We start from the raw sequence: 15169 nt of genomic DNA, 5'->3' as shown, positions 1-15169 counted from the left end.
GCATGGAAAGAAAAAAAATGTTAACTGAAGCTGCCTTATTCTGAGTTGAGAGTTGGTCCATCTAGCTCAGAGGTCCCCCCCCCAGCTTATTAAAAACAAGTGTACCCACTTCCATCTCCAAGTTTTAGCTCAACTCATGTACTCCTTTATATTTTATATATGTTTTTCTGGGTTCCTGCCTCTCAAAACGTCTTGACGTAGCCCAGTTCTTACTCCCTGTTCTCCCCTGCTTTAAATAGGGCTTGGCAATTATCTGGGATGGGGAGCTCTTGAGACTTGCTGTTCTTGCGGACCTTGCTGATGGAGATACCACCTGTCTCACTTAGCTTGTGGGGCCCACCTGGCTGTGCTGCTGCTGGCTGCAGTGTGTGGATTCTGGGACCACTAAAAGGACCCTAATTTCACTTAATCTGCACCTGTACTCAAGAGCTCCCCCATCTGGATACCCCCTATGGCCTTTTTAAGTGTTCCTAGTTGTACACATAACTACACACATACCCCAGGGGTATTTAAGTTGATAATTGCTGATCTAGTACATTGTTGCCAACTCTGACTCATAGTAACTTTCGAGAGAGATCGGGCAAGGATCTTTATCACCTGGCTGTCTGAAATTCTTTTAACTGGAGATGCCAGGGATTGAACATGGGAATGAAAACTGTGTGCTCTGTTGCTGAGCTATGGTCACTTCATGAGTGGCCATAGTATTGTTTTATGTAATGTGCTATGGCAGGTGCATCTCTTTACATGAAGGCTGCCATTTGATGTTTCTGCTGTTGGTTCTTAGCCATTATTTGGGCTGTGCTTCCTAGCTGTGTTCCTAGATAACTTTTTTGTTAAATATATTTTAAATTCAGTGACTGACATCCTGACTAATGAAGCACACATGTTAGAAGGGACTGTGAGGTCACGCTGGGAGCCCTCATGCAACTCCTGCAGCTCCTCTGTGTTCACATGGTTGCACCAAGAACCCTAACACTTCCGAGTGTTGCCTGTACTCTGAAAGTGTTCTGTATAATCAGAAACACATTCCTGACCCTCAGTGATGTGTTTCTGGCCTTACAGAGTTCCGTAGGATTCTGGCGCAAAAGCATTTCCCCAGGGACTGGGGAAGTTGTTTGAGGGCTACCCGGATGTCCCTGCAGACCCTCCCAACACACACACTTAGTTAGGCAGAATGTCAGTCAGTGTGTTAAACTGAATGCTAAAGTTTGTACTTATCTGGTATAACTACAGTAATTTGTTTCCTGTCATTAAAAATGTCAATATATTAACCTCCTTTGCAACTGTGAGGCCATTCACACAATCAAAAACTGTGTTCTTTCTGGGTTTGTGAGCTGTGTGTGCTCCCAGTTTTGGGTTGTGTGGAAACAAGGTAAGAGGAAAACCTGGGTAGAAGTAATTGTGCGGAAGCACGGTAGGAGGAAAGGCTACCCAGATTTTCCTCTTACCCTGCTTCTACACAACCAAAAATTGGAAGCACACACAACTCCCAAACCCGGGTAAAACACAGTTTTTGATTATATGAATGGTGTGTGGGGGGGTGGTGGTGCTGGTGGTGGTGGTGTGTGTCTGTGTGTGTGAGAGAGAGGTGTATATTTCAGAGTGCTCTTGAATACTCTGTGTGTTAAAAGGGAATTTTTTAAAAAATAAAGTGGAACACAACACCTGTGAATACTACATTTTGCAACATTTATGTTGTCTCTGAAGCTTAGCCAAACAATAGAGAATCAACTCCCCCTGCTGACTGTATCCAGGAAAACACGACACATGCGTACCTGAGAAGACAGGAATAAGCTGACAGATGACATGTTCCAATGTCCTGATATTTACTTCTCAGTGAAAATGTTTAAATTCTATAATCTAGCAACTTGAGAAATCCTTCTGTTTTCCTGCTGACTTTTCCTGTCAGCTGATTCTTCACATGCAATGATGAGGTAAAATTTACATTCCACTTATGGTATTAATTTTGCATTCCTCTGAATGAAGTGGGTCAGAAGGTTGTAAAATCAAACATTAAATGAATCTGAGGAGACAGTAGTGCAATATACGACTGCCCTAGAGACACAGTGCAGTAGCTGATGGGATTAATGTTGGGTCTAATTTCCTGCTTTTACAGGATGCAGATGAAGCTGTCAGAATTGCAAGGGAAATTGGTAAGTACTTAAATTGGCTATGGTGAGATTTGTATACCTTTCAGAAGACACTGTTGACTAAATTAACTGTGTAATAAGTGGTCCCTATGGAACAGATGATGGTTTTAAGTTCTTAAATTTGTAGTTGCCTTCAGGAATGGAAGAATCTGAGCATTAATACTTTCTTTGAATCTGAATATTTTATCTGTATAAGTAGTGTTTTAGAGCCTGACTTTAGACTTAAGTTGCAGACAGGATGCAAGATGCAGCAATCACCATCTGTGTAAAAGGAAGGTAGTATTTTCTGCATGGCTTGAAAAGAGGTCAAGGTATCCTAAGAACAGCACTGCTGGATCAGGCCCAAGGCCTATCTAGTCCAGCATCCTGTTTCACACATTGACCCTCCAGATGCCTCTGAGAAGTCCACAGGCAAGAGGTGAGGGCACACCCTCTCTCCTGCTGTTGCTTCCTGTGCAAAATGAAGGTATTCCTAAGTCACATTGTGGCAAAAAGGGAGTAGCCACATCTCAGCACCTATGCTCAAGGGCACCCTGTCTCCTTTTCAAAACACATACAAAATACCACCCTTCTTTAAAGCAGACAGTGATGACTACATCTTGCATCCTGTCTACAGCTTGAAACTGATTTTTATTTTATTTTATTCAATTTGTTTTGGACTTCTTTTTCTTTAATAATAATTTCTTTAATAATAATTCCCCTTCCCATATGTTGCATCACAAACCACTTTTTAAACTGAGGGGGCGGGAAACAACAATTTCAGATGTGGTATTTGAGTGGTAATGTTGGCTGTTCATGTACGGGATGGGGCGGTGTCCACTACAAGTCCTTAAAGTAGCTTCCTAGATCTTGGGCTGTATTTTGCTAAATTATTCAATTTCTACAATTGAAATGCATTTTTTCTTTGTGTGCGGAGATGGCTGGAAGAGTGCCCACGTAATTGAGCCTTGTCTCACACTTGATCTTGACCTGTGTCGTGTAGCAGAAAGTAAAACAGGGAGGCTGAATTCAAATACACTTTGAGCTATGACGCTCACTGGATGGCCTTTTCTCAATTGCTGTATTTGAGCCTAATAGCCTTCCTTCCTAATAGGATAAAAAGAGAGAACCTCCATGGATGCTGCCCTGAGCAACTTAAGGGAGAGTGAGAGAAAATATGGTAGATTAATAAGTGTAAAAAAAGAGGAACATTAAATATACCTACCAATTTCATACAGTTTCAAATCAAAGTTTCAAGACCTTGAACTGAAGAAGAGAATCTCATACTAGATGGAATCATTTGTTTGTGTTTAGCTTGTAATACATACTATCCTTTTGATTTCTTGTGTGCATGATTAAGTTAACTGATAAGTAGTTCATCTTGCACTCCATCTTGAAAGCATTTTTATTGTAATATAGACCTGATTTACACATCGGAATTGCTGAGAGTGTGGCAGTTTGACATGATCATTCGGAAGTTGCTTCACACAGTGAGCCATTTGTGGCAATGTTATTATTTTGAATGAATTATATCATTGCCCACCCCCCACCCTCCACCCCGATGGCTTACGTGGTTGAAATTGCAAAATTATCTGCAATATGATGGAGCCTCTGCATATCCTATCATGCAGCAAATTGTTTGGATAGATAATAACCATACTTAGCATCTGTATAGTGTTTCTGAGTGCTCAAAGCATTTCACATGTAATCCTTATAACAAGGTAAAAATGCTCACGTATCTCCATATTACAGATGGGGGAGGAAGTGGGCCACCTAGTGATTTGATAGCAGAGGTGAGATTTGAACCAGGGCCTTTCTGGATTGTAGTTCAGGCTCTTAGTTACTATGCTGCACCAGGATCAAGCTAAAGTTAGTGGCTGACATCCCAGCTAATGAAGTACAAACATAAGAGGTCCTCAAGCGGGGGGGGGGGAAGTCTTCCTCTTTCTTATCATCCTCTTCCTCAAGCCCAGCCTCCAAAAGATCTAAGCGAAAAAGAGGCATTCTAAGTCACATAGGGCGAACAGGCATGGCTCTCAACAACATTCTTCTGAATTATCTGACTGTGATTCTCCTGACCCCAACCCAAATGTACCAGAGGACAACAAAGGTGTAGATCCAGGGGGGCCTAAACCCAGAACCTAACCCCCTGGTCACCCCCCTGGACACACATCCTATTCCTCACTCCCAATTAGGGGATCCTGATGTGGAACACTATTCTAAAGAGGATGGAGAATGGTCAGATGACCAAAATGATGGTTCATTTGCTACCTCCCAGAGGCTATTTCCTTCAGAGGATTTTACCCATCTGTTAAATAAGGCTGTTTTTACCTTGGGCTTACAGCTACTTCCAGCCAAAGAACAACAGCCTGAAATCTAGGAATAGTAATATCCCCTTCCTGGAGCTCTTTGTAGACTCAGTGAAACAAGAATGATCAGCCCTGGCTTCAAACAAAAAGTCTAGGCCCATAGCCAACAAGTTTTATTATGTACTGCCCAAATCTGCGGAACTCCTAAAACCTCCTGCCATAGATGCTGCCATGGTGGTGCTCCTTAAGGATGGGAACAACTCCTTTAGAGATGTTTCTGACAAAAAGATTGAGGCAGCCCTCAGGAGGGCACATGAATCTTCCTCCCTTACTATTAGGTCACAGCTTCTATAATAGCTTTGCTCCTATGGAGTAGATGATCTCCTACAGAACCCAACTAGACTGAAACAAATCTTTTTAAAATCCAGAAAGCACAAGCTTTTATAGTTGACGCAACCCTTGATTCCATTTTTCTGCATGCTCCACCTCTGCATCACTGGTGGTGTATGGGACCTTATGTCTAAAACACTGGCAGGTAGACACCACATCCAGATCCAATCTGGCTTCAGTGCCATATACCAGGTGAAAACTATTTGGGGAAGAAGCTCTCAAAGAGTTGTTAATCAAGGCTAAGGACAAGAAGAAGGCCCTTCCCACTGCACGCAAAGAGGGCAGGAGACAATACTTTCATTCATTTTGTTCTTTCAGAACCTTGTATAACATAAGAACAGCCCTGCTGGATCAGGCACAAGGCCCATCTAGTCCAGCATCCTGTTTCACACAGTGGCCCACCAGATGCCTCTGGGGAGCCCACAGGCAAGAGGTATGTGCATGTCCTCTCTCCTGCTGTTGCTCCCCTGCAACTGGTATTGAGAGGCATTGTGCCTCTGAGGCTGGAGATGGCCCATAGCCACCAGACTAGTAGTAGCCATTGATAGACCTGTCCACCATGAATCTGTCTAAGCCCCCTTTCAAGCCGTCCAAGCTGGTGGCTATCACCACATCCCATGGTAATTCCTTGCCATGGGATGAGGTCCAGGGACAAGGACAATAGGCAATAGATCCTACTGGAACAGACAGCGTACCTTTAAACAAGGATCCCAGAACCCCTCATTCACCAACCAGAACAGGAGGCCTGAGCAGCAATCCTGACTCATGTCCTCCCATAGTTGGGGGCTGGTTGTCTGAACACTTTCAAGCTTGGAAAGCTTCTACCTATGACCTATGGGTTCTACAGGTGGTTCTTCACAGATACAGGATAGAATTCAGGACTCCTCCCCCGACAGACTTGTTAGGACTCTCGCTCATCACATGAACATTTGGGACTGCTACAGGCAATTTATCACCTTCTCAAAATAGGGGCAATAGAGAAGGTACCTTGGGCTCAGTGAGGCAGAGGGGTCTGTTCTGTTCACTGTACCCCACTGTACTCCTAGACCTAAAATTTCTGAACAAGCTCATCAGGAGAAGGAATTTCAAGATGGAGACCTTACATTATGCAGCAGAGTCTCTTCATCACTGAGACTACCTAGCCTTGATAGGCCTCACGGAGGCATATCTACACATTCCTATCTACCCTGCAAATCATCCCTTCCTTTAAAACCAAAACAAAACTATGGAGGGATCTGTTATCAGTATAGGTCCTTCCATTCGGCCTGACATCGGTGCCTAAGGGTCTTCACAAAGATTCTGGTGTGTCTGTTAGCCCATCTAAGGTTAAAGGGGGTCAGGATCCTTGCCAACTGGAAGATCTACTGATAAGGGCTCCAGAACTTCCAGGGGCTTACAGAGACATAGACCTGACGATACAAACACTGACACAGCACAGCTTCCTCGTCAATGTGACAAAGAGCCATCTCATCCCCACCTAGAGGATCCAGCACCTGAGAGTCATAAGATACACTGTTCTGGACAGGTTCATTCTTCCTCCAGAGCACGGACAATTTTTTAAAGACATTATACAGGAGATTCCACTAAGCCAAAGGGTGCCCCAGCTATTTCAGGCTCACCTTAGATGTGCTACAGTGGGCTCAATTTCACCTAAGACCCCTTCCAAGGCTGTCCTTAGGGCATAGCAAGCAGATCAACTGCCCTGGGCCCCGCTCTTTTAACCCCCATTAGAATTAACTGGAAGGCGGCACTGGATGATTTGCCCTGGGTCCCACACCCTGCCAGAGCTCTCTAAGCTCTGGTGGTATTGTTTTTAAAAGGTATTTTAATTGGTTTTAAATGGTTTAATTTAAATCATTTTTGAATTGTTTTTATATTGTTTTTAGCATTGTGTTTGAATTGTGGGTTTTATGTCTTTTTAAAAAAGTTGTTGTACACCACCCCAAGCCTCTGGATGGGGTGGTTTATAAATAAAAAAATAAAATAAAATAAAATAGTTAGTAAGTAAGTACAGCCCTGACCCCTTCAGTGGTTTATCCTTCACCACTTTCCTTCAGTGATTTTTCTTTTCATAGTTTCTCCTACTAAGCCATAGTAGAAAAGTGACATTTGAAAGTGTAACTATAGCCACAGGCTTACAAATAATTCCTAGACCCACCCAGGTTGATTGTGACCATGGATGCCAGTCTCATGGGTTGGGGAGTGCACTGTCTCACCACTCAGAACAAGGAAGATGGTCAGAACCACATGCACAGTATGTGGCTAGAGTTCAGGGCAATTTGCATGGCTTTATTAACCTTCAAGCAAATAGTCAGTCACAAACACCTACTCGTTCGGATGACGATGTAACTGCAAAAGCCCGTGTAAACAAACAGCAGGGGTGGGGCAGCAGATCTCGATACTTACAACAGAAAGCCACCCTTCTTCTCCAGTGGGCAAAATCGAATCTGTCCTTCCTGTGGGCACACGACATCAAGGGAACCCTCAACTCCCAAGCGGATTGGCTCATCAAACAGGACATCAGTCCAGCAGAGTGGAGTCTCAGTTCCCAGGTTTTCTCCATGATCTCGGAGCATTTTGGTCACCCACAAGTGGATCTTCTTGCCTCCCTGAGCAATGCCAAGACAGACAGAATTTTTTAGCAGATTCCCCCATAAGGGAATGGAGATGGTCAGCGCTCTATCAAATCCATGGCCCCCATTTCTACTTTATGCCTTTTCCAGTGATGAGTTGGATCCTACCCAAGTTGTGCCTGGACAGAGTGAAAGTGATTCTCATAGCTCCATATTGGCAGAGGTGGGTCTGGTTCCTGGAGATTCTGCACTTAGAAACCAGAGGTCCTGCATGGCTACCAATAATCCCAGATCTTCTCCAACAAGGTCCTATCCTGTACCACAACCCGGCTTGGTTAAAGTTAGTTGCCTGGAGATTGAGTGGAACTTATTAAAGCTTCTACTATTATTCACCTAAAATGCTCAACACCATCTTAGCATCACAACGGCAATCCACAAATCGTATCTATCAATACACCTGGAGCGCCTTCCTGCGTTGATGCACTAATCATCAAATTCATAAACATAAATGTGGAATCAGAGAGTTCTTGGCTTCCCTCGAGGAGGGACTTGACAAGGGACTGAAAGCCAATAACATAAAAAGGCAAGCAGTGGCTATAACTATTATCCTAGCCTTTAAAAACAGAAACAACCTATCCAACCACTTTCATCTTAAGAAATACCTTAGAGGGGCCACTCTCTTCTCTCCACCTACTATACATCGATTTCCGACTTGGAATCTACATGCAGTGCTAAAAGCATTACAGGCTCCTATGTTTGAACCTATACGGTTAATTCCCCTAAGGTTGTTGTCCTTTAAATTAGCCTTCTTAATTGCTCCACATCTGTTAGGAGAGTATCAGAATTACATGCCCTGTCTGTAAGCAAACATTTATGTGTTTTTCTCAGGATTCAGTTCGACTCATTCCAGACCCCTCCTTCATCCCCAAAGTTTCATCTGTATTACCTTCATCTTGCCCTCATCCAGTCCACCACTTGGAAAAGGCCTAGTTTGGATGTGCATAGGTGCTAAAAACTTATCTCAAACACACAGACTTCTTCTGCTCCATGGATTCACTCTTTGTGTCATACCTGCCCAACTCCATGGGTCAGAAGATATTAGCAGCCACTGTAATATGGATCAAAGCATGTATTGCTTTAGCCTAAGAAACACAGCAAGTGAGATTGTCATCCAGTGTTACTGCACATTCCACAAGAGTTGCAGCTACATCGTCAGCATATTCCACCATCGCTCCCATTTTGTAAATCTGTAAAATAGCAACGTGCTCATCTCCATCAACATTCACAGATATTTTCAGATTTGCTACTGCACCCTACGACAGAAGGGTATTATAGCAGGTTATTCCTCCTCAGTAGTCTGGGATGACCCAACTGGGTTTCTTAAGTTGTGGCAAGTCCCATAGGAGATGTTATTCTCCAGAAGCAGAGAAAGAAGCATTGGTTATTTACTGTGAAGACTGCTTCTTGCTGTTGGAAGGGAAGATATCTCAACCCACCCTGTCAGCTTACTTAGGACACACCCTACTGAGGACAGAGTATTTTTGTTTGCACAAGTATATTACTACTTCTCCTTTCGACTGTCTTTTCTGATAAGTAACCAATTTGGACATTAGAAACTGGGTTGGGCTATCCTTCCCAGGCTCTTAAGACTCCCATTAGCCTCTGGAGCACGTGGGAAGTATAACACACAGGAGATGTTTTCTGTTCCAGCAGCAAGAAGAAGCCTTCACGGTAAGTAACCAATGCTCCTTTTTACCAATTACCCCTCATCATGAATATTTGATGCGTTTGCTGCTGCTGAACTATGCCATTTTTTAGGACAGATAACCCAAAATTTAGTGTGCTGGTAATTTTTTTTAATATGACTAATATGTAGATAAATAATGTGTTTGTAAAAATATAGCTTTGTAGAAATTGTAATCGCAATAGTATAGATAAATAGAAACTTTGAATTGATGTGTGTTTCGCTAGTGTCATACTTTTTTGATTTACTTTTATGACAAATTTTAATTTTTAATATACTCAAATCCAGAATATAGTTATTAGTAATATTATACTGATAAGGCAGCCAAAAGTCTGTCTTTCCCACAAATAGCGTTTTAATAATCCAGTTGTTGTCTACTGTGTTATTGGATATGTGGTCAGTTGTCATGTCTGTATGACTTACTGATCAAAGTCTGAACTTCTGTCTAATTGTTCCCCGCTGCTAGGCTACCCTGTCATGATCAAGGCTTCAGCAGGTGGTGGTGGGAAAGGCATGAGAATTGCGTGGGATGATGAAGAGACCAGGTGAGAGGCTGTCCAAAAAATAGTTTTGATGAATATGGCTGTTTCCAAAGTCCAATGAAACCACTGTGAACTGACAGTCAAACAAATATCAAACAGCAGTTTGAAATTGAACAGTTCTTGCTCTTATTCTCTGGTATATTTTGACAGTTCTCTAATTCTAGGTTTTTTTATATATGTATCTATACAATCCACATTTTGATTGTATGTGGAATTTAAACATGTTATGCTATGAAATACATTATGTATGTGCTATGTTGTGAAATAAGAAAAAACCAGGCAAATACTAATCTTGTGTCTGATTTTTATTCACTATGATTGTTGACTGCTTTAAAAAACAACTCCCCTCAATGTATTTAACTTTTGCCAGTGCAACCGCCCCACCTTTTTCCAGCACATTAGAACTTCTTCACTGGGTTGTCTGTGTTTGTGTATGTTTACATTTTTCTATAACTGTTTCTGCAGCTACTGTACCTTGCCTATAACGTAACATCAGAGTAACTGAAAAAGGTGGAAGCCAAATTGTCTGTACACTCGTCTTATTGGTTAACTGTTATCCCTCTGGGATCATGATATTACTTGTATGGAATTCTGTATGCTGCTTTAAAAATAGTCTGTCTGTCTGTCTGTGTCTCTCTCTCTCTCTCTCTCTCTCTCTCTCTGTACGTACACACACACACACACACACACACACACACACACACACACACACACACACAACTATGTGTTCCTTTTTATATGTATATAAAAGGAAAGGGGGGAAATTTCTTGTTTATTTTGGTTAAAAATGTGAATATAGTTATTATCAAGGCAAGTGCTAACCCATAAACACTCAAGATTTTCAAATGCTTCTTTCTGTGGAGTGTAGATAACTGAAGTCAGTCCAGCTAGTTTCAATGATACCATATGCATAGGAAGTTGCTAGATCAAGCCAAAGGTATCTAGTCCAGCATTCTTTGCCTAATAGAAGACTATTGGATGTTACTGGGAATCTTTCAAGTAGAGTATGACGGCAACATCCATCCAGAGGTTGTCAGTGAGTGACATGTTTGCAGCATTAGAGAGCCCTTCTAGAGTGTGGGGATTGCTTGGAACTCAAATGGAATGTTAATGGCTCTTGTACAACAGCACATGTGCATTGGGAAAGGGGGAGTGAGAGCCCCTGTCATGCCCCTGCAGCCCCTTGATGTGTGCATGCTTCATTAGTCAGGATATGAGCCTGTGTCTGGTTTAGCAAAGGGAATTCTTAAAGGGAAAACTGGTGTTAGGGAGAGAACTAACTGCTCTCTGCACAAGCATTGCTGAAATCTCTGGATTTATTTATGTTAAATGCTTCCTATCTTTGCTTCTAACACAAATCTTGGATAAATGCACTTTGAAGTCCAGTTAAATTAGTTTTATGCACAAACCCATCTCAAGTCCTGATTTAATAATAGGGATGTGCACAAACTACAGTTCGAGCACATTTTGGGAGTTGGGCCCGGAAGGTTTAAGAAATAGGAGAACAGGTCCTTACCTGCTTGCTGCCCCATACAGCTTCCTGCTGGGGCAGTGCGCATCCCAAGAAGCCTCACGTGGCGGCAGCAACACCATGCTGACCACTGTTTCAGCATTGTTTGTTGATCTAATGGTAGGTCAGGTATAGGATCCATAGCTAGTAACAATTGCCTTGTGTTTGTTTCTGTTTTGTGCCAGATGGTCATCTTACTGGTGTTATTTGCAATGGTGATTTGTATTTGTGCCATTTCCTTATTTCACAGATATGAGCACAAAGCAATAGTAGGAGAATACAGATTGATATGTGGAGGACAAAAAAAAAGAAAAGAAAGCTAGTTATAGTTTGACTCCTAAACTTACATCTGTGATTCATTTTAGTGATGATTATTCACTTTAAAATGTGTAGTGATGGTCTATATAGGTTAAGTTCAGGATTTTTAATTGTATTTCAGTCATCTCAGGTTTGTGAAAAGTTTGAATAAAAATATTTTAAAGGAATTTCTGAGTTTTGAAAATATTGAGGAAGCCTCTGTTTATCCATTTTAACTTGAACAAACCCCTTCCTTTTGCTTTTTTGTTTTAGAATCAGAAATTCCTTAAAACACCTTAAAAATATTAAATTTAGTGGTTCCAAGAAGTGTTACTATGTTTAAAACAAATGCTCCATGAATGGAGTTTTATTATTTTCATTTTCTATTTAGTGGCATATGGTTGATTGCCATTGATTGCTACTGTGAATTGTTTTAGGCCAGAGTAACCTTATTTTGTAACCAAGCTTGTTTAGAGCTACCATCTCCTTATGCTATGTTGTGGTGGTGTCTATCAAATTGTGGTGAAGTCAGTGAGATTGCATCCATTTTTATGAAGTACCAATTTTTGCTCTTTTGTAGTCTGTGGTGTTCTTTAAGACATGAGAACAATTATGGGACAACTGTTGTCCAATGGCTAAAGTTCTGGATTTGGAAGTGGGAAATCTAGTTTCAAATCCATGGTTAGCTATGAAGCTCTCACAGCTTGGTGGCCTTGCCAAGTCAAACCTTCATCATTTAAGCTCTGTGGAGTAAGAGTGGGATACAGAGGTAACTAGTAAATAAGTGGCTTTAAGGTACCCTCAAAATGAGATGATGATTCTCGGAGGAGCTGTTATATGTTATGTCTCCTCCTTCCTCCTGACAGTGCAGGGCAAGTTTATGGAAGAAAACGGGCAGTTGTAAATCAGAAATGAAAATAAGTTTTAATACCTAGCTGGGGCTAAGCACATACTTCTAGGCTTCAAGGATTTATAGATTATATAATTAGGCATATTGATTTTAACAAAACAAAAAAACCAACAAACAAGGGCTGTAATCCATAATTTTAATTAGCACTTGCATCAGTTAAGTAAAATCTCATATAATCCAAGAAAATGTTTACTGTAGGAAGCCAACGTATTAAAGCAGTCTTGTTCTAACATGTAAAACAGCACTGAATCTAATAATGTTTTGTAAGTACGTGGAACACATTTACTCAAGTTATGCATGCTTGGATGATTGCCTCAGATGCTATAATTGTTGGTTGCTATTTTTATCCTTGACTCTTTTTTAAAGAAGTTCTGTGTGTCTTTAGATTATTTTATGTTTCTATTTGTTTTGCCTCCATTTGATCATTTAAGATAAATGAAAATATTAATATGGAAAACTATGTGTTCACTGTGTCAACATTTTTTGATGATTTCAGAGATGGTTACAAAATGGACCAGTTAGTTTTTAGCAATGAATAAGTTTTTAGAATCACCTAATGGCACAGCGGGGAAATGACTTGACTAGCAAGCCTTAGGTTGCCAGTTCGAATCCCTGCTGGTATGTCTCTTGAATAAATTTAACAGTCTGGAATAGAAGGATGAGTTCTCTTAAAAACTGGTTAACTGGTTAAAAGAACAGAGTCAGAGGGTTGCAGGAAATGGACAATTCTTATAATGGAAGAATGTAAGCTATATTGGGGACTGGTTTTATTTATTTATTTATGAAGTTGGATGATTAGTGAGTAGCAAAATTTTATTGCCCCCATTCTCCTTTTGCAGGGAACTGCTTTCAAAAGGGAAGCCCCAGAAACCTTGCTAAAAACCTTGATTTAAAAGTAACATGTTGGTTTCTGAATTTCAAAGAGTATTGTTGGTTTGTCTTAAAGGGATGGTTTTAGATTTTCATCTCAAGAAGCTGCTTCAAGTTTTGGCGATGATCGATTGTTAATAGAAAAGTTTATTGATAACCCTCGTCACATAGAAATTCAGGTTTGTATCTTCCCCCTCTCCACATTTTCAGGTTTTGGGGTTTTTTTGCACAGGGTGATTTTGAATTTCTATCCTCAGTGCTTTTTATTTCTAAGTCAAATGGTAATAGAACTTTAACCTCTGAATGCTTGGCTGTCTCTTGACAAGCTATTATGTTTGGAAATTAATCATAGATGTGGGCAGTAATGAGTTAATCTTCTTTGACAAGAAATCTATAGTATATGCCCATCTCCTTTTAAAAGTTTTACTATTTCTAGTCTAAAATACAGAATCCTTATAATTTCTGTCATATGGATTTTGTTTTGAAAGGTTGGAATATATTCTGACAGCAGTTCAATAACTTCATATAACACAAAGCCTTTTGTATTTATGGACATGGTGGACATTTAACTCAGTCAGTGCTGACAGACTATTATAACTCATATTTTATTAGAACATGGTGGTAATCTGATCCCAAATGTAGTGGCAAAGATCCAAAGAATTTAACCAGCCAAGGGGTTTTTGAACTTGAACACCAGCTTCTCATGTCACATGGGGCTGGTATAGACTATACATTCCTTGCCCCACACAGTTAGAAAGTGGACATGCTGAGAGTGCATCCATTATTATGTTATCTGCAAACATTCCCAGCATGTTCCTTTATTGTATGGTGGCTGGGGCTGTTCATCGGAATGGCCGCTCTGAGCACGTGTACTCTGAGCACATGTAGAGCTGCCATTTGGATGAACAGCCCCAAGGGTGTCAGAATATTTGTGGGCTCAGCATGTGCCTTTATCATGTGTGCAGGGCATGTATCTTCTAAACTGGCCTGTGGACGTTTACTTTTGAAATAAAGGAATTTATAAAGCAGTCTGCGGTATTGTCTGGATGCCTACTACTCACTGTGCCAGACCTTGGGAATGGGGGAAGGGGAATAAAGAGTAATTAATTGCATCAGCTTCTATAAAACAACTTATGTAAAATGGGCAATGTGTTTAGTTTTGAAATGGTGTGATGGTGGCTTTTGAATAAAGGTTCAAACATTCCACTAAGCAGATTAGTGTATGCGAACTGTAAGCCTTACCCTAACCCTTACAGCATGCATACACTAAATCTGTGGATTTTGGCCCTAGAATTTTAGTTGTGACTTAAAAACAAAAACATTAACTGCCGTTGTCCAATTATAAAGTAATAATTTGTAAAACCTAAGAAAAAGCCAAAATTTACCCTGGGAAAGTTAAAACTACAGTTTGAAATATTTTAATTAAAATTGGTGTTGGTTGTGGTTACTATACTTCTGACGATGTCAATCAATTAGGGTGGGAACTGGCTGAACTTTGTATTGGGGAAATTACTTGGATACAAAGATGTTTGTGTTCATTCAGTTTCTTGGGCGAGACTGTTGATCTGCCTTGTGTTCAAGTGGAAGTGTCATCTACTACCACTATTGGAAGTTTTGGATTCAAGCCTATGATTTATGGCCTTAGAACGATAAAAACCAAACAATTTCAAAATTTTCACTGCATAAAATGAAGTAGACTTCTTTTATTGCTGATCCTTGATATTTAGGCCTTTTTTGTTCAGGAGAAGCAATGAGTTTTGATATAGTTTTAGATTGCCTTTGTAACTCCTTGTCAGTAATTATAGGAAGCCTCTAACAGGACAAGGTTGCAATCTAACCACATGCTTAAAAGTAAGTGCTGTTGAATTCAGTGGAAGTTGCTTTCAAGTAAATGT

At 40.7% G+C, this 15169-nt stretch overlaps 1 protein-coding gene across 6 annotated transcripts in view; it reads left to right on the top strand.

The window, feature by feature from the left end:
- The window catches only part of PCCA (propionyl-CoA carboxylase subunit alpha), a 335273-nt gene that overhangs the window by 107684 nt on the left and 212420 nt on the right, over positions 1-15169 (top strand). For all 6 annotated transcript variants that reach the window (XR_008319164.1, XR_008319165.1, XM_053307833.1 and 3 more), the window contains 3 exons: positions 2117-2153; positions 9612-9690; positions 13351-13453. Coding sequence is in view for 4 of the 6 variants with exons in the window: in XM_053307833.1 (XP_053163808.1) it covers positions 2117-2153; positions 9612-9690; positions 13351-13453 (219 nt within the window). In the remaining 2 variants the exon portion in view is untranslated. The remainder of the gene's footprint in view (positions 1-2116; positions 2154-9611; positions 9691-13350; positions 13454-15169) is intronic.

This window comes from Hemicordylus capensis, chromosome 3 (assembly GCF_027244095.1).
Source record: "Hemicordylus capensis ecotype Gifberg chromosome 3, rHemCap1.1.pri, whole genome shotgun sequence".
Classification (NCBI taxonomy): Eukaryota; Metazoa; Chordata; class Lepidosauria; order Squamata; family Cordylidae; genus Hemicordylus; species Hemicordylus capensis.
The sequence above is the reverse complement of the archived record's forward strand: the minus strand, read 5'-3'. Positions and strand labels throughout refer to the sequence as shown.